Source organism: Conger conger, chromosome 19, assembly GCF_963514075.1.
Source record: "Conger conger chromosome 19, fConCon1.1, whole genome shotgun sequence".
NCBI lineage: Eukaryota > Metazoa > Chordata > Actinopteri > Anguilliformes > Congridae > Conger > Conger conger.
Genome location: NC_083778.1, coordinates 912,814 through 940,582, shown reverse-complemented (window position 1 = coordinate 940,582; position 27,769 = coordinate 912,814). Strand labels below are relative to the sequence as shown.

Below are 27,769 nucleotides of genomic sequence, written 5' to 3'. Positions count from 1 at the left end.
GATTAATCCCACTCCCTCCGGATGAATCCCACTCCCCCACTCAACCCAGCCAGAATGAGGATCTGCAGTAAGCATGAGCTTTGGCCACAGATGGCTGGGGTCGTCTTGTGTCTGCGATACATTACATTAGATTACATTAATGGCATTTGGCAGACACTCTTATCCAGAGTGACGTACAGTTGATTAGACTAAGCAGGAGACAAGCCTCCCCTGGAGCAATGCAGGGTTAAGGGCCTTGCTCAAGGGCCCAACGGCTTATTCTGGCTACACCGGGGATTGAACCACCGACCTTGTGTGTCCCAGTCATTCACCTTAACCACTACGCTGCAGGCCGCCGTACGATACGTAGTTCGAGTCAGCAGTGGGCCACTTTCTTTGCATTCGGGGAAGCAGTCGAGCTGCGAGCTCTTAGTTTCTGTTATTCTGAAACACTGAAGACTCTCACAGCCAGTGTATATAACTCACCAAGCTATTATGATGCCTTGCATGTTCAGAGATGCTCTTCTGCATACCACTGTTGTAATGTGTGGTTATTTGCATTACCTTTCTGTAAGCTTTGACCAGTCTGGCCATTCTCCTTTCACGTTAACAAGACCTTCTGTCTGCAGAACTGCTGCTCACTCAGGGAGTGTATATTGAAAGCAGGTATAGTTTTTGTAAAAGGGTATGTAGCATATACAGTACTGTACAGTATTCATATACAGTACTGTACAGTATTCAGTGTAAAAAAGTAACCTTCTCTATCCTGTGAGCCCAAATGAACTGATGCAATTCCGCTCTCCATTTTAAGCCCATCGATGAAGAAGGCAAACCCCTGTGGGGAACCCAATTTGCCCCCCTAAAACAGTGACCAGCTCCTATAATAAGGAACTTATTATTATTGTAATTATTATTATTATTATTATTATTATTATTATTATTATTATTATTATTACTACTACTGTGGCCTTGTGGCTAAGGTGCATGAGCGGGACCTGGAAGGTTGGTGGTTCAGCTGCCGGGCCCTTCAGCAAGGTCCCTAACCCCACATTGCTCCAGGGTGGGATTGCCCCCTGCTTAGTCTAATCAACTAGATCCGTTGCTTTTGATAAAAGTGTCAGTTAAATAACAAATGATTATTGTTGTTGTTGTTGTTGTTGTTATTATTATTATAAATTAATGAAATTACCATTATTCTTAGCCAATCCATGGATCTTGGATTATAGTCTTGATGAGTAGTCTGTTGTGGCCATTGTCCTCTACACAGAGACACGGGGAAGACCTCTGACAATGACAATGGCAATGCTTTCACTGGCCTGTTGATGTCAGCCCCTCTGCTCCCAAGTGATTGGCTACAGTGTTACAGTTGCAATTACAATTCCTTCTATCTGAATTATATACATGGATTAAATGTGATGTGTTGTTTAGTTTGCAACTTTTAAGAAACAATCAATAAGAAACACACTAAAAATACATCCAGGAAAAAGTAGACCATTTAAGTGTGTTAAATGACAGATATTTTTTTGATCGAAAACGACTGTTGATTAGAATAAGCAGGTGAAACATTGTGGGGTTAAGGGTCTTGCTCAAGGGCCCAACAGCTGGAGCTACACTGGGGCTCCATCCACCAACCGTCCCAGTCAAGCAACCTAGCCAGTTATTGAAAATTACAAAATACAGTATGCATTTATTTCCCCAAAAACACTTCTTGATTTGAACGAGGGGTGCTTTCCTTGCACTCTGAAATTGCCTGCATTTCTCACCCTCCTCTTCCCTGCCTGTGAAGAATGTCACTTCCCAGCCTGAACAGCTCGGTCACGTTGGCTTAATTTAGTTTAACGCTTCATTTGCACATGAGTTTCTTTTACTTAGGAGCAATTAAAAGAAAAAAAGCCTTCGCTGTCGTGTCAGGGATCAGAAGGATTACGAGGCTGGTCACCTCATACACCATGTATATATATATATATATATGTACACCTCGTGCCATCAAACTTTACAGCGTGATGTGTCACTTTTTGCACTTCTGAAAATGAGCTGAGCCAGACATGGTTTTTAACTATTGTATAATTGTTTCTCCCTGTCTCCGGGTGCAGAAGGAATGTTTGCCGCCACCTGAGACGTGTCTATCTGACACTGAGCGGGCCTTTGTTGGCTTCTAGAGATGATTCAGTTGTTATGGGAATGACTGGCTGTTTTATCCATTAAAATCACTGCTAGACCCAGCCTCCCCCAGTCTATTAACTCTGCTAGACATTGTTTGAGTGAGCAAGGCCCTTCTCTGCAAACATCCTGATTTCCCTGCTCTTTGGTTTCATAATACAATTACATCTGGCTGTGAATTTTCTTTTTGCTGAAAGAATAGTTGAACAGAGCTGCTTTCACAGGTTTGTGCGTTTGCATCTCTTGTGTGCCGTGTTGCATAAACTATTGTGTGCTGGTCGGTTCCCCCCCCCCCCCCCCACATCCTGTGTGATGTCACTTCTGGTGTGAATGCATTGGGGGCTGGGCCTGTTTTAGCTCTGGGAAAACTAGGATCTCCGGGACTTAGGATAAGCTGCAGAGTAAATCCAGGGACAGTGCTCCAGTTACGTCACACTGCTAAGTCACGTGCGCGTGTGTATGTATGTATGTATGTATGTATGTATGTATGTATGTATGTGTGTGTGTTTGTGTCTGTGTGTGTGTGTTTGTATATGTGTGAGTGTGAGTGTGTTTGTGTACATGTGCATGCATGTTTATGTATGTATGTGTGTGTATGTGCGTGTGGGTGTGTGTGTGCCTGTGTGTGTGTGTGTGTGTGTGTGTGTTTGTGTATGTGTGAGTGTGTTTGTGTTTGTGTATGTGTGAGTGTGTTTGTGTATGTGTATGTGTATGTGTGAGTGTGAGTGTGTGTGTGTATGTGTGAGTGTGAGTGTGTGTGTGTATGTGTGAGTGTGTGTATGTGTGAGTGTGTTTGCATACATGTGCATGTTTGTGTGCACAGATCTGGGCTCGAAAAGCATTTACGACTAATATAGCCACTCCACACACTATATAATATATAATATATATTATATAGTTAATATATAACTGTGTGTGTACATGTTCGCTTGTGTGTGTTTGTGCATGTGCGCTTGTGTGCATGTCCGCTCGTGTGTGTGTGTGTGTGTGTGTGTGGGTGTGTGTGTGTGTGCATGTGCACTCCTGTGTGTATTATGCTCTGTCTGAAGCAGGCTCCCTGCTGGTAGACAGAAGCAAATGCAGTCACCATAATGACACTGCAATAAGACCAGTGTAAAGAGACAGTTAATTACCTGGGTCTTTTTTTGGTCTTATTTAAGTTTTGATGTGTGTTTTTGATTGGCCCTGATAGTTATTAATCTAATATAAAGGATATTATATATCCAGAAGTTTATGGCTTCCTGCTGACTTTACAATAACACCCCCCATGTACTGTAGCAGTGAGTAATATGCATATTGGCAATTTCTTTCGATAAAATTATCTCTCTGTGTCTGACTATGTTTGTGAGCGTACTGGAGTACTTCTTTTGTTCATCAATTCACACATACACTAATACATCATTTATCATTCATAGAGATCAGTTTGCATCAAAAAGTGCAATTTTATTTGGTTTCTGCTCATCAGGTTTTTATTCATGGGGAAAAATATTTATTTTATACCTCTAGAAATAGAACAATAATTTGTGACAAAGCATCAGTGCATACAGTGTCTGTCCTGTAATGACTAATCTTCACTAAAGAGGCAGCAGCGTAAAATAGCATTGAATGATGAGTCACTGTGGGTGAGATATAATGATACCATTTTTAAAGTTACTGGAGTAAAAAGTAACTAATTTTGTTCACATCCTGAATTTTTATGGAGTAATTTTTCCTAACTTGGATGAGGACCTTGACTTGCCCTCTGTAATTTTTGATAACATTTTTTCATTCGCTGAATGGTTTAATCAGTTTGAATGAGCAATCAATGATGACTAGGGCTGCTTTAGATAATTTACTGAAGGCAAGACTGGAAGGTGACTCCAGCCCAATCAAGCATTAAGTGCCCAATGACTGATTAGACTCTAGAAGTGGTGGTCTAAGTCTGTACCAATATATCTTCTTTGCATTCAAAAAAATATTTTAATTTAAAATGTAATTTTGGACAGTTTTAACTTTAGTTTTGATTCAAACTCCATTTCCACAACAAGTTGTTTTAAATGTAATATTTAAGTACATTACATTACATTACATTATTGGCATTTGGCAGACGCTCTTATCCAGAGCGACGTACAGTTGACTAGACTAAGCAGGAGACAATCCTCCCCTGGAGCAATGCAGGGTTAAGGGCCTTGCTCAAGGGCCCAACGGCTGTGCGGATCTTATTGTGGCTACACTGGGATTCGAATCACCGACCTTGTGTTTCCCAGTCATTTACCTTAACCATTACGCTACAGGCCGCAAGTAAAATCTGAAACAAATAATTCTTGAATATCAGTGTTAACTTTGCTTTTCTCTTGCCCTTGTCTTTCAGAAAGAATGGCTTTGTTTGAACTGCCAGACTCAAAGGGCCCTGGCTGGTCAGCTGGGGGACATGGGAAGCATGCCTCCTCCAATCACCATGGTGATGAAACCGCAGCCCCCCTCTCCCAAGAGCCAGCCTTCCCCCGCCAAGCAGCCCACATCACAGGTGACATCACAGGTGACATCACCGGTCATCACAGCATCCACCCTACCCAAACCTGCTCCCGACCAACCAAAGACACACCTGACCAAGGCCACGGCCTCAGCCCAGACGGCCTCGACTCCTCCTCCCGATACGGGAGCCACAAGGACAGCCACAGCTGCTAATGCGCCCCTGCAGAAGCCCAAAGACGCAGCCGACACAGCGGAAAGGCAGAAAGAGGAAAGTACAGTAGAGGTGGTAGAAGCAGAAGTGAAGAAAACTAAGCCAGAAGCAACCACTCAGCAGGTAGCTCCAGAACCAGATACAGCACCAGACACAGAGGCCGAAAGGACTGAGGATGTGCATGCTACATCAGAGGATGAGTATGCTTCATCAGGGGATGTGCATGCTTCATCAGAGGATGAGTATGCTTCATCAGGGGATGTGCATGCTTCATCAGAGGATGAGTATGCTTCATCAGGGGATATGCATGCTTCATCAGAGGACATGCATGCTTTATCAGAGGACATGCATGCTTCATCAGGGGATGTGCATGCTTCATCAGAGGTTGTGCATGCTTCATCAGAGGATGTGCATGCTTCATCAGAGGACATGCATGCTTTATCAGAGGATGTGCATGCTTCATCAGAGGACATGCATGCTTTATCAGGGGATGTGCATGCTTCATCAGAGGATATGCATGCTTCATCAGAGGACATGCATGCTTTATCAGAGGATGTGCATGTAGCTCCCTCACCTGCAGATAGAGCACAGGAAGTTAGCAGCCATAAATTCACTGAAGAAAGTCTGTCTGACACATCAGAGCATACAGAGGGCATGTCTGTCCCACCAAAATGCACAGAGCATGCTCTCTCATCTTTCCCAGATAGTACACAAGAAGTTACAATTCCTAAAGTTGTAGAAGATAACTTATTCCCATACACAGAGTCTAAAAAGATAAAGGATGATCCTGCCCCATCAGAACCGGAAGAACATGCCATCTTTTTTATCTTCCCAGATATTACTCCCAAAGTTGCGGAAGTGAACTTGTTGCACAACACAGATTCAGAAGAGATAGGGAATGTTTCTAACCCACCAGAACAGGAAGTAGAGCATGCTATTCCTTTACATCGAAATAATACACAAGACAAACTCATCGCTCTTAAAGTTGCAGAAGAGTGCTCTTTGCCAGAAAGGGAGTCTGAAGAGATAGATGATGATTCTTTTGTACAAGAACAAGGAGTGGTGAATGATACAACCCCCACTCCAGAACAAGGAGTGGGGAATGATACACCCCTTACTCCAGAACAAGCAATGGTGAATGATACACCTCCCACTCCAGAACAAGGAGTGGTGAATGATACACCCCCCACTCCAGAACAAGGAGTGGTGAATGATACACCCCCCACTCCAGAACAAGGAGTGGTGAATGATACACCCCCCACTCCAGAACAAGGAGTGGTGAATGATACACCCCCCACCCCAGAACAAGCAGTGGTGAATGATACACCCCCCACTCCAGATAGTGTGCGAGACATAATAGCTAAAGTTATAGATGAGAATTCACTACTAGAAACAGACTCTGATATGACAGACATTTCTCTCCCCCCAGAAAAAGGATTGGAGACTGTAACTACATCCCTTGCAGATAGCACACAAGAAATAGTTAGCAATCCTAAAATTTTAGCTGACAAGTCTTTGCCAGACATTGTGACTGAAACGGTAGAGGATGTTTCTGTCTCTGTGGAGCAAGAAATAGTGCATGCCATTCCATTCTCTATAGAAGGAGAAGTTAGCAGTCCTGAAGGTATAGAAGTGGAACCAATGCCTGAACTACAAGAGAAAGAACTTGACCTCAGTGAAGTACAGCCATTGAAAATGTCCACTGACATTCATGCAGTAAAATCTGTAAGTCTTTAGTAGTTTAGCAAACAAAACCTGGTAGCTTAGTGCCATTAGCCTATTAGACATTATACTTTAGCCTGGAAACAAAACATAGTGTATTTAGATCACACTGTTGTGATAATTTGCCCACAGAAATGTAATTTTGAAAAGGGTATTAAATGTAGAAATAGATTTAGTATTAGTAACTGTCTGTGGATATAGTTACTATGTGTATATTGAATGCTTTATTAAATTTGTATTTAATTACAACATAAAATGGTGACTTTTTTCAAATGTTCTTTTTTTACAGGAGAAAGAAGGTAGATTTGACACCTCTGGTTCCTCACAACAAAAGAGTCCTCAAGGCTTAAGCGACACAGGGTACTCCTCAGAAGGTATCTCAGGATCGCTGGGTGAAATTCCCTCAGTCGTTCAAACAAAGGAGAGAGAGCCATTCCTGGAAACTGTCCAAAAGGATACTGTCAAACAAAACACAAGTCCAACAAGTCTATCAGACCTAGCCAAGTTAGAGAGTACAATGCTTCCACTATTAGAAGCTCAGACAGGCATGGCTGGGAAGGAGGATCCCTGTGGCAGTTATGACGCAGAGCTCAAGCAACACAGGAAAAAAATATTACCGGTTTCATCTGAATCCTATAGTTCGGGAGAGGAAGCGCTTCAAGCTTCCCAAGAGATGGAGCCCCTTGGCGAATCAATCACGAGAAAAGATGGGAAAAAGTTGCAGGTGCTCATGGAAGCCGCTCCGGGAAAGGGGCAGGACTCTGACTCGGTTGAAGACAGCAGTGAGAGTGAACCTTCGCCCCTCTTGCAGAGGAGATGGAAAGTCAGCACCACATCGTCTAGCAGCGACGACTGCAAAAAAGATAGTCCGTGTTCTGGAGATGAGGAGGACTTCATCCGCCAACAGATTTTGGGGATGAGTGCAAGTGAGGAACCGTCACCCTCTGATGAGGATAATTTCATACGGAAACAGATCAGGGAACAGGAGCAGCAACGTGAAGAAGAGATCAGGGAACAGGAGCAGCAACGTGAAGAAGAGATCAGGGAACAGGAGCAGCAACGTGAAGAAGAGGAGAGGAAAAACAAAGAAAAAAGTGCATCTGACGATCAGCAGCTCGTAAAAAAGAGCGTTGGTCAGGAGGATGAGCCTACAAGACAACACTCATTGCCCGAGACTGAGATGCCAGAGAGTCTTGAGGGCCAGGGAAACTTAAGTGAAACCATAGAGGTCCTACACTTTAAACCAATTGAGCTAGATAACAAAGCAGATGCAGGGGACCAAGAAGTGGAGAGCCTCACCTCACCTGAGGATCGATCGAGAGGCGAGGGGTCGTCCAGCGTGCATGCGTCCAGCTTCACGCCAGGAACGTCCCCCACCTCAGTGTCTTCACTAGACGAGGACAGTGACAGCAGTCCGAGCCGCACGAGGGTGAGCAGCGAGGGCAAGCACAGGAAGTCCCGGCACAGACAGCACGGCCCGATGCTCCCCACCATCGAGGACTCGTCTGAGGAGGAAGAGATGCGAGAGGAAGAGGACCTTCTCAGGGAACAGGAGATGCAGCGGGGGTTTGACCAGCAGCAGGGGAAGAAGAGCTCAGCCAAAAAATCTAAGAAAGACAAAGAGGAGCTACGTGCCCAGAGGAGGCGTGAATATCCCAAAACACCGCCAAGCAATCTCTCTCCTATTGAGGACGCCTCGCCAACAGAAGAACTGCGTCAAGCTGCAGAGATGGAAGAGCTTCACAAATCATCTTGCTCCGATTTCTCTCCAAGCATTGAGTCTGAACCAGAGGGCTTTGAATTAAGCATCTCGTCCCCTGTACTGAAAGAAGACCAGCTGTCGACATCAGCTTCAGTCTATTCTTCAACCGATGAGCAGGCTAGTGATGCAACACAGAAGGTTTTAAAGAGTGCAGATGAAGCCTATGAGGAGATAATGCAGAAAGCTAAAGCTCTTGATGCTAAGGAGATAGAACCCCCACCAGAGATAGAACCCCTTTATAGTGGCATGGTAATCGAAGACTATATTTATGAGTCATTGGTTGAAGAGCAGGACACTTTGGCAGAGTGTGTGGTTGAGCAGCAAGAATCAAGTAAGATCTCAGTTCAACAACCCTTGAAGAAACTGAGATCACCAGATGAAGTGTATGAAGATATGATGATGAAGAGGAAGGAAATGATGCAAAAAGAACAGGAACTTGAAAAAACATGCCCTGTAAAAGAAATCCCTGTGCTTGAGACAGTTTTGCCACCTACCATTAATGAAGCATGCTCTGTTCCCATTTCTACAAGCGATACAACTTCCTCAGGAAAGGATGGAAAACCCCTTTTAGATGCTGAGGCAGCATATGAGGAATTAATGAAACGACAAGGAATGAATCTTGCACAAGGAAGAAGCCCAACCCAGCTAGCCTCTGGTCTATGTGATTCACCAGAGGTGATTGTGATTCCCTCAGGAGCTATTGTTGAAGAGGTTCCTGAAAAATCCATAATGTCAGTTCCTGTTAGTGTTAAAAGGCCTAGCGTCGACACATCAATTGTTTCCTCTAATGCTGGAATACAAAGATCCCTCTATCCCATTCCTGACCTGAAATTTACGCAGTGCTCCTCCGGGGAAGAGGACCTTGATGAAGAGAACAGTTTTGATCAAAGAGAGGGGACAGATTCTTCACACGACATTCCACAAGCTGATCGTTCAGTAATGAGAGGACATGCAGCTGAGCTAGGAGCGGCTGCTGCTGGAGAACCATTATCAGTTGTTTGTGAAGTTGGAGAGCCACAGGAAACTCCTGCTTCTACTCCAGCTCCACCTGCAACTGCAGCTCCAACCCAAGCTCCGGCTATAACTCCAGCTCCACCTCCAGGTCCAACCCAAGCTCCTGCTCCAATTCCAGCTCCATCTTCTGCTGTAGCTCCAACCCACACTCCAGCTCCACCTTCTGCTGCAGCTCCAACCCACACTCCAGCTCCACCTTCTGCTGCAGCTCCAACCCACACTCCAGCTCCACCTTCTGCTGTAGCTCCAACCCAAGCTCCTGCTCCAATTCCAGCTCCACCTTCTGCCCCAGCTCTACCTGCAGCTGCAGCTCCGACCCATGCTGAAACTCCACCTTCTGATGTAGCTCCAACTCATGCTCCTACTCCAACTCCACCTCCACCTTCTGCTGTAGCTCCAATTCACGCTCCTACTCCAACTCCACCTCCACCTTCTGCTGTAGCTCCAACTCACGCTCCTAGTCCAACTCCACCTCCACCTTCTGCTGTAGCTCCAACTCACGCTCCTAGTCCAACTCCACCTCCACCTTCTGCTGTAGCTCCAACTCACGCTCCTAGTCCAACTCCATCTCCACCTTCTGCTGTAGCTCCAACTCACGCTCCTAGTCCAACTCCATCTCCACCTGCAGCTGTATCTTCACCTCACGCTCCTACTCCACCTCCAGCTCCAAGTTCAGCCACCACACTAGTTGCTGCTCCTGTTCCACCTCCAGCTACAGCTCCATCTATTGCTTCTGCTCCAAAACCAGTGCTAACTCAAAGCCCAGCTCTCATCTCAGAACCTATGTCAGTTGTCCCACAGCCTAATGCCCCTGCAGAGTCTGTTTTAAATGCTCAAGCTCTGGTTTCAGAGCAAAAATATTTTGTTTGTGACATTCCAGAGCAAATAGACAGTCCAGTTACAACTATAACCACAGCACCAGTTTCAATAACTCCAACTCCAGCTTCAGATCCCATTTCTGTTGTATGTGAAGTTCCACAGTCAAAGGCTGCTCCAGATAAAGATCCGGTGCAAGTTTCAGCTCCAGCCCCTGTTTGCACTTCAGAGATGGTTGCAGTGCCAGACCCTGTTTTAGACACATCTATTCCGGAAGCTGCAGTCACCTCAGACACAGAGTCAGAGACAGTTTCTGTTGTTTGTGTTCCACTGCCAGAGGTTACTCCCTATGTGGCAACAGCACCAGTTGCACCTCCAGTCCATGTTTCAGTTCTAGTTCCAGAACAAGTTCCTGTTATGGCTCCAGTTCCTGGACCAGTCCATGTTTCAGTTCCAGAACCAGTTCCAGTAATTCGGACTGCAACAATATCAGCTCAAATCCCTGCTCCAGTTACAGGACCTGTTTCAGCTCCAGAACCAGTTCCAGTTCCTGTTATTATTCCAACTGCACAACCAGTATCAGCTCAAATCCGTGTTCCAGTTTCAACAACAGAACCAGTTTCAGGCCCTCTCCATGTTTCAGTTCCAGTTCAAGAACCAGTTGGAATTCCAGAACCAGTTTCAGTTCCAGAAACAATTTCAGTTACAGTCCCTGTTATGATTCTGCCTGCACAACCAATATCAGCTCAAATCCCTGCTCCAGTTATAACACCAGAACCAGTTTCAGCTCCAGTCCATGTTTCAGTTCCCATTCCAGAACCAGTTTCAATTCCCGAACAAGTTCCAGTTCCAGTTCCTGTCATTATTCCAACTGCACAACCTGTATCAGCTCAAATCCACATTCCAGTTTCAGCAACAGAACCAGTTTCAGCTCAAATCCGTGTTCCAGTTTCAGCAACAGAACCAGTTTCAGCTCAAATCCGTGTTCCGGTTTCAGCAACAGAACCAGTATCAGCTCAAATCCACGTTCCAGTTTCAGCAACAGAACCAGTTTCACCTCCTCTCCATGTGTCAGTTGCAGTTCAAGAACCAGTTTCAGTTTCAGTGTCTGTTATGGTTCCTACTGTTGAATTGGTTTCTGCTCCAGCTATTGCTTCAGCTGTACCTCCAGCCCCTGTTTCAGAACCTACTCCAGCTTCATTAACTCAAGTCACACCACCCTATCCCCCACCGCAGCCACCTTCACCCACATCAGTCACTTTGCCACAAACTATTTCAGATATCCCAGTGGCAGAGACTGACCAATATGTAGGTTCCATGACACCAACACCCTCCCAGCCAAAAGAAACTGTGGTTGTAGACATCCAACCTAACATGGAGGATCCCATCCTGTCTCAGTCTGCAGTTTCTGAGACAGCTGTTACTCTGCCTTTACCAGTGACTCTTTCAAGTAATCTAATGTCGACTGCACCATTAGCTCTCTCTGTTTCCCCACCTGAAAAACAGACTGCTCAAGGACACGTGGTTATTTCAGTGCCAAGCATGGATAAAATTTCTATGATTGCCCACGCATCACCAGATATAGTGGCAGGGACTGTATCAGTGGCACCTGCTAGTCCTGTGATTGAAGCTACCAGTCAGATAAGTTCAACCCTTCCTCCTGTTAGTTCCTTATCAGGTTCACCTTCCGCTCTTGTGAGTGTTTCACCAATACCTACTTTACCTCAATATACTCCTGTTGTGTCTAGTGTAGTTTCAGCTACGGTTTCTTCCAGTGTCTCCGTAACTCAGCCACCAACATTACCCCCCCCAGTCCCCCCCAAACCTGTAGCCCTTCTCCGAGCCTCGTCTCAGGGAAAGGTGGACATTCCAGTCATTGCTCATCCCCCTCCACCCCCACCGCCTCCACCCCTACCTCCTCCCACTATACCTATGCCAACTTTCTACCCACAAAAGCCTCCATTCGGCACCCCTCAATTATCTTCAACTGCTGCAGCAGTGCCTGTCTCCTCAGCTATAACAGTGGCTCAAGCAACAATAACGACCACAGGCCCAACAGCAGTGAAGGGTTCAACAAGCCCTACTTACAAACCTAATGTACCGCCACCCGTACCACCGAAACCTGCATCCATTCCGGCAGGTTTGATATTCAGTCACAAGCCAGGGGAAAGTGTCAGGCCTCCAGTTGCTCCAAGGCCAGTGGTAGCCCAACAGATTATAACAGTGTCACAGCCGGGACCTGTTGCCACAGTAAGTTCGGGTGACATGACTCTGAATCTGAACACGCTCCCAGAGTGCAGGCTAAGTGCATCATCACCCAGATCTCCTTTATCCCCCAGATACGCAAGTTCTCTCCATGAAACTTATGTAGTCATCACATTACCATCAGAGCCCAGTACTCCTGTTGAAGGCATTATAACCCAAGCTCCCACAAGTCCAGCCACAGTGTCCCCATCAATACAGCAGTCACAGTCAGGGCCTACAGCACCAGTAGCATTCACTCAGTATACAAAATCAGTGGAGAGCCAAGAAATACAGGGATCTGAAAAAGTTCTTTCAAGCATGAGTCACATTTATTCCTCCATTTCGACTGCAGCACAGCCTGCTATAACTTTGCCCAGCCTTGTTGCCCAGGTTGTAACCACAGAGGTACAAAGGACTACAGTGTCTGTTGTCCGTGAAAGATTACCGGGAACACCTCCCGCAACAAGGACAGCTAGTGTTGCTATCACTATTCCCCCAGACGCTGCTAAAAGCCCACCAAAGCCAAAAGAGAATGGGAGGATGTACTCTTCAGATGTTGTTGATCTTCGAACCTTGAGGCTCAATGTCGAAATGACTGATAAAGGGTTGGATTTGTCTGCCCCTAATTCAAGGCGACAGTCTTTCTCCAGTGATAGCAGTGGACGCCAGACAAGTGCAGTGCAGCCAGCCGTCGTGAATCTCAGTGCAGAGTCAGTGCCAGCTTCAACTCTGTCTGTCGTGACTGATAGCATAACCATTGTCACCTGCACAGCCACAATAGCTTACAATAATGGTGCTGCTGATAGACCCCAGGAGCTTGGACATGTTGGGCCTACATCAATGCCTCTTCAGCTCACAACATCCAAGCCATTTGAGCCAGTTGCCCAGATAATATATAGAACCTTAGATTCCAAGGCCACACCTGCTTCTAATGAAGATGCCCCCATTAATCTCTCTTTTGGAGCCATTACAAATGTGGAAAATCTTGGGACACCTGTCACAGTTGCCCCAGCCAGCCTAATCAATAGCACCAGTCTTCCTACCCGTGTAGAAGTGGGGCTAGTTGGCGCCATAGACCTGACCACATCAAAACCTTCTGAAACTATGGTTGCTGTCGATGGGTCTAATTCAGCCGTGGTTAGCAGCCTCATTGAAGACGATGGCAAACCCGTGGACCTCACAGCCGGGAGACGAGTCATTTGCTGTGATGTGGTGTACAGTCTCCCTTTTGCTGGGAGCTGTGGAACGCAGCCACCGCCAACCACGCTATCCAAAGAGAGCTTTGGCTATAGAGACGATCGTTACCAGCTCGATCACACTGGGGCAAAAGCTTCTGATGGCGTGTCACCCTCCATCTCTGAAAATAATCTAGCAGAGTCTGGGTTACTGTTCAAAAATGGTTATGAAAATGGAGCCACAGAGGGTGCAGTGGACTTGACGGCTGGAAAGATGTCCACAGGTCAGTATGATGAGATGGTGGCAGACTTGTCTTTGAAATACCCTTTTGAATTGCTGCCGCTCATTCCTGGTTGATACCTGTGACTTTCTCTTTTGAATTTTTTTTTCTTTTCGTGTTGTGTCTGTTTTGCATTTTGAAGATGAATCAGAGTGTGCTTTGGTATCCATGTAATTTTTTTCCCTTTTTCTTTTTGCACACAGATGCATGCATGTGCCTGCGTGTTATCCCACAGTGTTTTGGCTTTGCTTCCTGCTAACTACACAACTGGAGGTTTTTTTTGCATGCTTTCTGTTTTATTTTCTTTCGGCTGGATGGGCATGGTTTTTTAGTCTACAGTTATATTTATGTCATATTTTTAAGGACTGAGGTATATTTGTGAACCTTTGCAGGTGAAATTATGGACTACTCAAGCAAGGGTGCAGGAGCCTATTCTGGAATGACCATTCCTCAATATTCCCAAGCCAGAATAACTCCTACTGTGGGAACACACTTTGGTGTAAATAATGTCCTCAGGTCCTCAAATGGTGTGGTATACTCTTCCATAACCGCACCGTTTCCATCCACATATGCAATCACTACCCAGCCAGGACCGATATTTAGTACAACGTACGATGCTTTGACAAGAATGCACACTCATGACACTATGCCAGCAGTATCATCTCAATCCTACAGTTTCTTACCCACTACAGCCACAGCACAAGAACAAGCTTTCAGCCAAGAGATGGTCGCCATGTCTGCGGCCTTCCCCCAGGTTTCGCTCCGCGACGCATACGCAGATGCCTCGCTGGAGGCCATAGCCGCCTCGCTGGAGGCCTTAGCCTCTCCACTCATCTCGGACGATGCGCAGTACCGGATGGAGCGCGACCTCCTGGAGCTGGAGAAGTTGAAGCAGCTGCGCTTGGCCGAGGAGCTGGAGTGGGAGCGGCTGGAGATCCAGAGGTTCCGCGAGCAGGAGCAGGTCCTGGTGCAGAAGGAGCTGGAGGAACTGCAGACCATGAAGCGGCAGCTGCTGATGCAGCAGGAAGAGGAGCACCAGGCCCACCTGCTCATGCAGCAGGAGACCTACGCCGAGCAACAGCTGCAGCTAGAACAGATCCAGCAGCTCCAACAGCAACTGCAGCAGCAGCTACAGGAGCAGAAGATGAGGCACCTGTTCCCATATGGCTACGACCCTTCAGAGGGAGGTTCTCCACTCGCCAGCTCAGAGCAGATCCCATTGGACCAGCAGTACGTATTGGGAGATAACGGGCAGTACTGGCCAGTGCAGGATGACACCACCGCGTCATCCTCTACCACCGGCCTCGAGCTGCAGCAGAACACGACCTGGTACACCGTTCCTATTGAGGGAGTTGCCCAGTACATCACCAGCCTGCCGTGCTCCACTGAAACGCCGCAGACCGAGTACCAGAAGCCTGTGCAGCTTGACCACAGGGTAACCACAGTTTCCAACAAGAAGATGGTAGACAGCGGGGTTCAGACGGATGAAGAAGACGGTGTGGAGAAGGCCTACACCGGGCGGAGGAGGAGGAATAAGAAGAGCGTGGACTCCAGTGTCCAGACTGACGATGAGGACCAGGAGGACTGGGACATCCCCACCAGGAACAGGCGTAGGTCCCGCTCCAGCAAGCAGGGATCCAAGGTTTCCAGCATCGCCATCCAGACTGTCGCTGAGATCTCAGTGCAGACAGATTCTTCAGGAACTATCAAAAGGCCATCAGTAAAGGCACAGTTGGATACCAAGCTTGAGATTGGAAAGCATGGCCGAGGTGGTAGCGTGACTTACCATGCTGATACAGGCTCTGGTATGTCATCTCCCGAGAAAGACAAGAGACGCCCCACTCCCTTAGAGATAGGCTACAACACCCACTTAAAAGCTGATTCCTCCCTCCAAGTTGCACCTTCCCCTCCCAAGTCTCCCAAAGTATTGTATTCGCCCATCTCACCCCTGTCCCCAAACAAATCACTAGAAAGACTTCAATATGATAAATCTGTTGGGGAAGTAAGCCCGCAGAAAATGTTGACCACAGATCCATCCAAGCCCCCTCAAAGCCCACGGACACTGAAAGCCATGCAGCGGTCCGTATCTGATCCCAAATCCTTGAGTCCCGCAGAAGAGAGACCCGGCTCTAATTTCCAGTATTCGGATGTGTACTCAGTAAGTACTTTTGTGATGTTAATGTGTTGATTCAGTGAGGTTATGTTAAAAATGGATATTGCAAGTGTGAATAACTGCTGTGTACAAAACAATATAATGTTGGTGAAGTTTATTAGTAGTAGTAGTAGTAGTAGTAGTAGTAGTAGTATTTATTATTAGTATTATCATTATCAAATTCATATAATATTATTCAATTGAATTTATGAGAAAAAGTTGAAATAGCCCTCTTCCTTTTGAAATTGTACATACATGAATATAGTTTTGTTCTGCACTATTTGCTGCCAGTGCTATATCACGCCTACCTCCCTTCTGGTATAACAGACTAAATGGGTGTAGAAATGTTCTTGCAAAGTTATTCCCTCTTACAGTTATAATAGTCAGATTAGCTTTATATCTCTCAAGACAAAGTGGTAACTGAAGTGTGTCTGATACTATCTTGAAAATGAAAAATCAAGGAAAGTTCAGGTAACTCAATGTGACATTCTGAATCTAAGCTTCACTGGCTACTCAATTATTTTTATGGCCATGCTTTTTTGATGAATATAGGATCTCATTTATCACTGCACGCACAGGATCCTGTATTTCTTTCCACTGTCCCAAATGACTGAATCCAAAACATGCATCTAACAGTTTTTTCATGAATTGCTTACAAATTGTCTTACAATTGTCACAGGGTTTCTGTGCACTCTTGATAACACTGTTACTTTGCTAATGCTGTTAGCGCTTCAGAGTGACAGCACTGCGTATTATATGTTGCCTTTTAATTATAGGTAATCATTGTTGGCTGTTTTAATTATACTCTTTAAGGAAATTTTGCTGAAGATTTATTTTTTATTTTGCTCCTCTCTTGTGTACCGTGATGTAACAACTGCTCTTATTGTTTTGTGTAATAGTGCAACAAGGGGTGTTTCACATTCTAAAACAGACTTTAATAATGTTTCATGTTTTTCTAGTTGTTTATTATTAAGTTGTCACGGTTACAGTGCATGTACAACACAAAGAAATGTATTTGGTTAACTGAAAAAATCGATGCATACTCATTGTGGATGCATATATAGTATAAAAGTAACGTTTTTTCCTCAATAGTTTTCTGTCAATACCACCATTAGCAGATTACTGTTAATTGCATTGTCATAATGGTCAATTAATGCTATTCACTTAAAATATTTTACATTTCCAATCCTGGGGATCATGTGAGGATTGCGAAAATGAATGTTGCTTTTTGAGTTTGGAGAAGCTGCACACAGCAGGGAGGAAATGGAGGAAACTGAGTAAATGGTCTGATTTGATGGTGACCCTCTCTGGTCAAGTGGAAACCAGTTTTCTGCCCGAATGATTTTGATTTTGGAGCAAGTTTCTCCTATATATTAAACAACAACAAAAAAGCCAATAGCTGAGCTTGAGGGGTAGGAAACAAGTTATATAGAATCCTTTACCCTTATAAAAGAGTCTTATTGGTATAGGTATTTTGAATAGTTTATCGTCATCTACAAATTAACCAAGGGTGAAGGAGATTCCATTTTGCAAACTATTTGCTTCTTTATCTAAATTGTGTTTTTACCTTATCAGTAAAACATGAATATCCTGAAAAAAATTAAATCATCCATATTATTTCTAGATGAGCTAAATATTTATTTATTAGCTTAATTTAAAACTAAATTCCTTGCAGACAATCAACATTTGAAAATTTGAAAAGCACACAGAATCAGATATATTTTAAATTCGATTTATTATTAAAGTAATTGTTTGAGAAATGCCTCCAGCCATTTTAGTATTAATTTATCAGGGCTCTTGTTTTTCAGAGATAAAGTTCAGGTTGTTTGTTGTTTTTCCTTCCTCCGCTCAGAGCAAAGGTTTGCAGAGTGGCACTTCGTCAGGCACTCAGAAGAAGGTTAAACGCACTCTCCCAAACCCCCCGGCAGAAGAAGACCCTGGCAGCCAATCAGGTTACAGCACCGGCTCCACCCGCCGACGCCTATGCAGGAACACCACCATCGCCAGGGCCAAGATCCTGCAGGACATAGACCGGGAGCTGGACCTGGTGGAGCGGGAATCCTCCAAGCTCCGCAAAAAGCAAGCCGAGCTAGACGAGGAGGAGAAGGAGATCGACGCCAAGCTGAGGTACCTGGAGATGGGCATTAACCGGCGGAAGGAGGCCCTGCTGAAGGAGCGGGAGAAGAGGGAGAGGGCCTACCTGCAGGGCGTGGCGGAGGAGCGCGACTACATGTCCGACAGCGAGGTCAGCAACATCCGGGAGACCAGGAGTGGGAACGGCCACAGCCGGGAGAGGCCCAGGACCGCACCGCAGTCCCAGCTCAACCAGTTTGTCCCACCTCAGACCCAGTCAGAGGCCCAGTACGGCCAGTCAGAGAGTCCCTACACCCAGTACACCTACGCCCCACAGACCCAGGCTGCTGCCACCCAGTACACCCAACAGACCCTCTACGAACCCTCCCTCTACCACCAGCAGGTGTCCCCTTACCAGTCCCAGTCCATCTACTCCTCCGTGCCCACACTCTCCTACCCCCAGAGCTCCCAGCAGCAGGACTACCAGCATGCCCAGATGCTCCTCCTTCAGCAGAAGGCCCTGCAGGCCACGCTGTCCGACCTGGAGCCGAAGATCACCACCAACTACGAGGTCATCCGCAACCAGCCCCTCATGATGGGCTCTTCCTCGGCCGAGCCCGGTTACAGCATCCCGCACCTGGGCGGAGGCAAGTACAGCAGCCTGGACCTGCGACTGGGCCTGGAGGAGCGGGGCAGCATGGCCAGCAGCCTGGACCTGCGACTGGGCCTGGAGGAGCGGGGCAGCATGGCCAGCAGCCCCATGTCCAGCGTCTCAGCCGACTCCTTCTACGCCGACATCGACCACCACAGGAACTACGTCCTGATCGATGACATCGGCGAGCTCACCAAGGGTTCGTCAGGCCTCTCTTCTGGCTTTTCTATCCCAGACAAGGACCTGGCCAAGGCCGACCGGCTACTGCGGGCCGCACAGGTCCGACGGGCAGCCGAGGTGTCAGACTTCCTGGGGCCCCTGCAGGCATCTTCCAGACTGCACTCCTACGGGAAAGGGGAAGACTCCATGGAGGAGCCCTATGAGCTGAAGCTACTCAAGCAGCAGATCAAGCAGGAGTTCCGGCGAAGCGGTGAGGGGCTGGACCACCTGACGGGGCTGCCGCACTACTACCCCGGCGAGGGCAGCTACCGCCACTTCCCCAAGGCGGAGAAGTACAGCATTGGCAGGTTGACGCTGGAGAAACAGGCCGCCAAACAGCTCCCGGCCTCTGTGCTCTACCAGAAGCAGGCCAAGCACAAAAAAGCTCTGATGGACCCTAAAGTCACCAAGTTCTCCCCAATCCAAGAGACTCGGGACCTGGAGCCGGACTACGACAGTTACCTCGGCTCCAGCGCCTCATCGGTCAGCGCGCTGTCCTCCCGGGCCCGGCTGCTGCAGGATGAGATCACGTTGGGCCTGAGGAAGAACATCGCCGAGCAGCAGAAGTACCTGGGCTCATCCCTTGGGGCCAACCTGGCCCACTCTCTCAACCTCGGCCAGTCTCTGAATCTGGGGCCGACCGTCCGTTCGTCCCTGATGGACGATGGCACGTACCCGAGCGGCAGCAGGTCCCGGCCCTCCTCTAGGCCCTCTTCCGTCTACGGCCTTGACCTCTCCATCAAAAGGGACTCTTCCAGCTCCTCCCTCAGGCTGAAGACGGAGGGGGAGCACTTGGACGCCTCTTTCTCCGCAGCCCCCACGGCGAGACCCAAGCCGACCAGCCTCCCCATAAGCCAGAGCCGGGGGCGCATCCCGATTGTGGCCCAGAACTCGGAGGAGGAGAGCCCCCTGAGTCCGGTCGGGCAGCCCATGGGAATGGCGCGGGCTTCCGCAGGACCCCTCCCGCCTATATCTGCCGACTCCAGGGACCAATTTGGCTCAAGCCACTCCCTCCCTGAAGTCCAGCAGCATATGAGAGAGGAGTCCCGGACCCGCGGCTATGACCGGGACATCGCCTTCATGATGGACGACCTGCAGGGGGCGATGTCCGACAGCGAAGGTAAAGCGAGCCCTGAGCTCATCCCCCACTCCTGCTCTGCGGGTCTGCTGTTAATGCATGCGACTGACTGCATTCCTGTCTACGCATAACAAGCTTGCTTTTCTTTTTTGGTTGTTTGTTGTGTCTTGTTATGCTTCTGTTTACTGTCTATGACTGTAACTGTTTTCTTCTTTCTTTTTTCTGTTTACCCTCAATGCATGCTGGAGTCATGCTTATACTGTGTGCTTTCTGTATGTTGCTCCTTGTTCAATCTTCTCATGAAATGTACTTGTATGTGTTGTTTTTTCTGTGAGTTGCATGTGAAGTTGTTAAAAAAAAATTAAAAAATTGTATATTGATTGATTTTAGTCTTACATAACTCATATCACTTGGAACTACACTGTAAATATACGGCACTGACGATAAGAGAATTTGACGTCTTTGTGACATAGCTTAATACTTTCATGTGATCAGACATTGTATAATGTAAGTGCCTCTGGGACAAGTTTTTAAACTAGGGAATAGAAGAATATTCAAGATGCATATCTTACTTGAATATTCAAGGTAAAGGTTAATTCATAGAAATCGAATAGATCTGTTTTGAGGCAAAAACATCAGTTATTGTTCTTTGAACTTCCATACAGTTCAGTAACAACAGGGTGATGACATTTCACTTATATCCTAAGTCGGAATAGTGACCTTTCAAAATGATTTGTAAATCCTGCAGCAAATGTTTCACAGATTCACTACATAAACAGAGGGTCGGTTGACTGGAAGACCATAATGGACACATAAAGCACCACACATTTCCCAATGACATCTTGAATATAGATACACAAACCATTATTTAGAAGGTTGCATTTTCTTTGTGATCTTTCTCATTGAAAAGATGAGTTTGCCTTTAGGCAGGTCAACACTGTTTTATGTTTAAGTATCTTTAGGTCTTTAGATCAGTGAGAGGTTCTCTGTTTTTAAAGGCGCAATGACTATCTCATTGTAAAGGCAGAGCTGGCTGATTTCAGGTTTTGATTTGAATATGCATATAATTAATATTTTTTTGCAATTGCAGTCTTCCAATGATAGAAATGTTCCAGTTTTCAGAAAAAAACTAGCACAATTTCAGTCAACTTTGTGTAAATGTTATTTATATGTCCAATAAAGAAAATCCAAAACATTAGCCTCATTGGATTTGTCATTCTAGAGATATTGGCTCTTAAATAAGGGGTGGGTGGCACCCAAAAATTCTCTCGAGAGTGGAGATTGGATCACCATATCTTTGGCATTAAAGCAGGGAAAAACCTTCAGTTTCATATTGATTGGAAACATTCTATCTTACTACTTACTTGGTTGAACATGTAATATTTTTAGTTAGATTTGAGGTTATTCATTTGTTTGGGCAGTTGTTTTAAAAATAGTATTGTACTGTTGATTTAATAAAGACAACAAGATTATACAATAGAAAGAACATAGTTTTATGTTTTTTTGAAGATATTTTCACTGTCAGTTTCAACCATGCAAATTTCAAGCATGAGTCCATGGTACTCCTTATTGTTTACCTACATATTTTCCAGATTATTTAACTATACCATCTCCATAGATGCATGTATGTGTATGTTTGGTGCAGCTTGAATCAATCAGCAATAAGTTGCATGTCTTTGATTTTTTATAGAGACAGTATGCATACGTGATCATAAGCAATATTTATTTTGCATATCTTCAAATGTATGTTTGATATTAAAGTAGTGCTGCTACAAACACTCTGCCTTTAGACTGTTGGCTTTACTTTCAAAGTATCCACATGATCATTCAGTGGCTAACCTTTATAAACCAGTAAGTATTACCAGGTAAGAAATTATTTTAGACTCAGAGGAATTGCTGTTGCTTTTTTATGAATAGCATCCACTGTGTTTTATAACGTTGCTGATGTGTACTTGAAATCTACCCAGGGACTAAGTGTTTCCAGTGGGAATATTTATTGGAAGTTGATCAGTTCTGAGTGCATTCCAGACAGTTACAGCCCGACTTTAAAAATGTCAAACTGCCAAAAGACTGCAGGTCTTTTGAGACCTTTGAATAGTGGAGAGGGGAAGGGGGTTTCTAATGCCACTAACGTGTTACAATGATTTATCATCGGCATTTTGTTTAGGGTTTTCATGTTTTTCTGTCTTTGCAATGTCTCTAAAGAAGAGTCAAGCACCGAGTGTACCCTTCTCTCATTTTATCTGTGTACTGCATTATAATTATTACCTGTGGAATATCTTATTATGTTCCATCGTCCATTAGTGTTGGTGAAGGTTCTGACAGAAGTTATTGCTGCATTAATACATTTTTCTGTATTCCACCGATGATCATTTAACCTCAAGAAAGCGGGGGGACCAATCGCAAATGTCTGCACACTGCAACTTAAAGAAGATAGCACCATAATTTCACTAATAATTAAATATAATCTTATTATAAGATCACATTTTTTTTGTATGTACGACAGATAAAGCAAACGTTGATTTATTGGCTTGACACTGAGCACTTTTGAGTTACACACCAGTATATTTCACACATTGAGGATTATTCTTTAGTACAATATCCTGTTATTCCCCTTTCTGTTGAATTCAAGTGAACATGTATATGTCTTCTTTTCAGTGGTCAACAGATGAGTACATTACAAAACAGTTTGGATGCTACTGTAAATGTTTGTAGACCATGCAAGATTCTGTCAAAACTTTGCCAGTAAAACAAGATCATTAAATGCTTCTAAAGACAAATGAAGGACTTTATATCCAATACAGTCCTGTAATGTATCAAAGTTAAACAGTAGGTAAGATGTCACATTTTCTGTCTTATCTAATAAGTCAGTTTGGTTACACAATAAAGGGACTCATTGACTTTAATGTAAGATAAGATAGATTGTTTAATCTAATAAACAGCTACTAAAAACATCACAGATAGTCCTTGTACCATAGGTTTAAATGTGACTTTAGTGCATGTTAAGAATCAGAAGAAAGCAGATTGTAGGTTGAGGATGCTCTCTGTTCTGTTTAGCTCTGTAGGAAGCATTAACTTTCTCTTGTAGCACGTTTTTGCTGTTTAGTTCCTAAAATATAACTTTGCATCACAGCGGGAGGCACGAGCTGGGATGCAGAAGGTGAGATAATGATGTAACTTCCCCTCCCCCAACCCCCATGAAGCATAAATATATCCCGCCATGTTGTCTCATGGTTTGAACAAACTGCATCTCCGTGGCAACACCCAACCGCCCCGCTGAAACCCATCGGTATCCATGTTTCATACGCACTCCGAGCATTCGGCTCGCGAACATTGCATATCAGGTGCGGTCATGCATACGTGTGCTGCCGAATGCTGCAGATATGTCTGAATGCACACCACACACGTGTCCTAGCTCCTCCACGAGCGGTCGCCATCCCCTACCCCACCTCAGTCATTGGTTCATGCCACACGCCATGAATGACAACGCATTCTCTTTGTACTGCTAACGGAGGCTAACGCTGGTGGCCATTTTGAGATGTACTGTACGTCCTTTATCGCAATAACTGATTACGTGTTCCATCCAGCGCACTTTCCACACCCTGTCGCATTCTCTGGGAATTGGCTTTAGAAGAAAAAAGAAAATGGGAAAACTATCTTCAGATAGTCTGTCTCTGTGGAAATTAGTTTATTTTCAGGCACTTTCACATATGCAACGTGCGTTTAAATTGTACATTTTCTGTAATTTTGTAAGTCTCCCTGGCAGAACAGTTGAACATGATACTTTTTTTCCCCCATATAATATTTATAGATATTTTTAATATATGTTTTTTTGAAAAGGTCGCTTCTGAAAATTTTTACTATTTCTTAAAAGTGGCACCATCATAAGGCAGTTATGGAAATGGAATATACTACAATATATTGAAATGTAGTATACTGTAAAAATATTGCAATACCTCAAAATATGGGCAAGTATACAAATTTGCAGGTATTGCGATATGTATTTTTTTTGTAAAATACATTGCTCTGAAATGTATTTATTATATTTTACAAAAAAAATCCAGTATGTATCCAGTGTATTTGTTTTCCATAAAACTACTCTGCAGCATATTCTACTCTTCAGCATATAAGAACACTTTTGTAGCATTTTGTCAGCGGGGAGTATTGGCAAAATTCTAATTTTCTTGATCTTCAACATAACCTTGCAATGTGATATTTCATACACCATTCAGGTGTATTTTATGTATGTTCCATTCCATTACATGAAAAAAAAGAATCTTCTATCTACAGAAGGCGAACTTCTGACGTGATCCCTAATGTTTTGTAATGTGATCACTCCAAAATGTCTTCAAATCTGGTATGAAATACAGTATGAAAGTATCTTGCCCCATCAAACTTCCTTGGAATTGATCATTATGAGGGATAATATTTGGTTTGATACATCACAGATAGGTTAAGAAAAGCATATTTTAGAAGATCACCAGGGAAAGCAAAAGTGTGTTACAGCAATAGATATTTCACTGCGTATAGCAACTTTTCTGATCGCTAACTTCCTAGTGGATGACCTTTCCTTATTTTTTTGACAAGCCGTGAAAACACCTGGTTATGTTCCACCAAAAACGTTGGGGCCACGTTTCCCGATAAGTGTCTCTTAGTGTTTTATGAAGACTCGAAAGGTATACCTTACTAAAGTTGTTTACTTTTCTGGGCGTGTTTCCCGAACTATCCCTTCGGAGGTTTCTTAAGGGACAGCTTCTACATGCAACGTTACTAGACCCATCGACTTTCCAGGATCGATTATTCACTCCATGCAGCGGCTGCTTGACAGTGTTATGAGAGAAAGTAGTATTATTTATAAATAAAACAGGAATACTAAAATATTGCATTGATCACGACTGGTGGGAACTTATTAATAGAATTGAAAACGTACAAACTGAATTATCCAACCACACATCATCCCGCTACCCCACCAGGCAAACCGCCTTCTTTGGTATGTCATGTTTTATTTTTGTCGTTGTTCCTTAAATGTCTTTGCACTCAGGGTTGATTTGCCAGAAGCACCATCGCATTTCTGGTGTAATTCACTTTTTTCTCTGATTGGCTTGACTTTTTCAACAAAAGCACACCAACAAGCAAAACACACCAACACGAAAACAACATTTTGTAATTTTTTTACATAAGCTATGCTGGAAAAAAACAAAGAAATATGCAGTTTCACAGCAAACAAATTGTATTTTTATTATTGATATTGTTAGAGGAGGTGGCACTGAATAATGAAACATTACTTTCCAGTTTTAGGACTACGATACGACAAAACGAAGAAACATGAAACATATGGTTAAACATCACTCCAGCCCACAGAGAGAGTAGGAAATTGCTTATAATAATAATTTAAAAGGCAATTAGGCGTGGCGGCACGGATGGTGCAGTGGGGGCAGGGGGGCAGGGGGGCGGGGCACGGATGGTGCAGTGGGTAGCACTGCCGCCTCACAGCAAGGAGGTCCTGGGTTCGAATCCCCGCCGGCCGGGGCCTCTCTGTGCGGAGTTTGCATGTTCTCCCCGTGTCTGCGTGGGTTTCCTCCGGGTACTCCGGTTTCCTCCCACAGTCCAAAGACATGCAGGATAGGCTGATTGGAGAGTCTAAATTGCCCATAGGTATGAGTGTGTGAGTGAATGGTGTGTGTGCCCTGCGATGGACTGGCGACCTGTCCAGGATGTATTCCTGCCTTTCGCCCAATGTGTGCTGGGATAGGCTCCAGCCCCCCTGCGACCCTGTTCAGGATAAGCGGGTTCAGATAATGGATGGATGGATGGATGGAAGGCAATTAGGCAACACATTCAATAAAGTGCAACATGCACTTGTACATCCATCGTAATGTACAATTGCATGTAAACACTCTCATTAATGTGGTATTTTAATGTGATATTTTAGTAACATTATTAGCCAACTACAAATCCATCCATCCATCCATCCATTATCTGAACCTGCTTATCCTGATCAGGGTCGCAGGGGGGCTGGAGCCTATCCCAGCATACATTGGGCGAAAGGCAGGAATACACCCTGGACAGGTCGCCAGTCCATCGCAGGGCACACACACCATTCACTCACACACTCACACACTCATACCTACGGGCAATTTAGACTCTCCAATCAGCCTAACATGCATGTCTTTGGACTGTGGGAGGAAACCGGAGTACCCGGAGGAAACCCACGCAGACACGGGGAGAACATGCAAACTCCGCACAGAGAGGCCCCAGCCGACGGGGATTCGAACCCAGGACCTCCTTGCTGTGAGGCGGCAGTGCTACCCACTGCACCATCCGTGCCGCCCTCCAACTACAAATGTAGAATTATTAGTGTCTTATTAGAGTATTACTTCACAGAGATGTAACTAGGCTGCAACGGCTGATTTCAGAGGCTTGAGGTCATAACAGTGGTGGCCACTAGTGGAGTGAGCTTACAACATCGCTAAGGTATAGCTAAGAGTGGTCCAGACCAACCTTACAAAAGTACCACTTACAAAAGGTATACTTAGCTAAGAACTTTTCAGGACACATGCTGAAACATTAAGGTATAACTTACAAATGACGTAGCATTAAGAAGGCTTCGGGAAACGCAGCCCAGATCATTTCAAAGGTGCATACTTCAATTATCATGAGGTATCGACTTGAAAAGATAAATTCTGACAAAATATGTAAATGTCTCACTTTGTTCAAGATGGCGGAAATGACAAATTCAAACATTTTTGTAGCAGTAATAATCTGAACCAAGTAAGATATTGTTATAATTCTTTCAATGAAGATTGTTTTGAGCCAGTACCCAATAGTAATTTTTGAAGAAAAATGGTGAAATGCCAGGATCGACCAACAATGAGATTTGTGATGCTGTACCCACAACTAAATCTCAATGGGCTCAAAATATACTTGCTGGCGTCTACTTTACAGCATATGGAGTCAAGGTTGCAAAGTTCCATGATGATAGGATGATTATGCACTGAGAAAAATGCCCTGTACTATTGTCCAAAATGTTTTGAGAAAATCAACTCCAAAGATAGAAATGGTAAAGAATTATACTAATTTCACCATACACAGATGAGTACAAAGATGGTATTATACAGAATATACCTTAAATCACTTAATCTATACATACATACATACATGGGATACTGAACTCAAGAACAGACACTTTGTTCAGATGAAGAGCAATGTGACCTTTTGTGTTCTCTTGGTGTAGACAGAGACAGTATATCTGAGCTAGCTAGAGGAGCTGCTAAAGTTGAAACATTTGAACATGGTACATCTCACATGCCCCGTGGCGCATTGCTGCCGTACCATATTATATTTTACATAAGACAAATATTACATAATTTACAGGTTCAGTCAGGTTCCGCCCCTGTTCAGTTGTTTAGGCTCATAAAAACAGCGTAGGTTGGTCTTATGAACGGTAAACTGGTTTAAAAAAATTCAAATGCCAGACCCAGAAGAGATGACAAACTAACCAAAACAAAAATATTTAGCCCGTCATTTTACACTGGGGAGCGGGTAGGTAAAAAGTTAACATTGAACTTTTTTTGCAAGATGAAAGCGATGTACCCAAAGCAATGCCTGTAAATTAATTCCATATGAAATTTAAAAAATGCTCAAGAAAAATTATTGAATGGGCGCAGAGCATTTTCAGTTAATGACTTTTTGAAGTTTTGATATGCTGAAAGTATGACTGATTCTTTTTGTTGTTTATTTATTTTTCTCCTTTGGGATTTTTGTTTGCTTATAGCGT

General features: G+C 44.6%; 1 protein-coding gene across 1 annotated transcript in view; it reads left to right on the top strand.

Annotated features, from left to right (window-relative positions):
* The window catches only part of LOC133119276 (protein piccolo-like), a 137,823-nt gene that overhangs the window by 37,916 nt on the left and 72,138 nt on the right, over window positions 1–27,769 (top strand). The window contains exons 3-9 of the mRNA XM_061229804.1: window positions 4,490–5,088; window positions 7,166–8,593; window positions 9,331–9,542; window positions 12,715–13,821; window positions 14,211–15,976; window positions 17,823–18,694; window positions 18,749–20,034. Coding sequence (XP_061085788.1) covers window positions 4,490–5,088; window positions 7,166–8,593; window positions 9,331–9,542; window positions 12,715–13,821; window positions 14,211–15,976; window positions 17,823–18,694; window positions 18,749–20,034 — 7,270 coding nt within the window. The remainder of the gene's footprint in view (window positions 1–4,489; window positions 5,089–7,165; window positions 8,594–9,330; window positions 9,543–12,714; window positions 13,822–14,210; window positions 15,977–17,822; window positions 18,695–18,748; window positions 20,035–27,769) is intronic.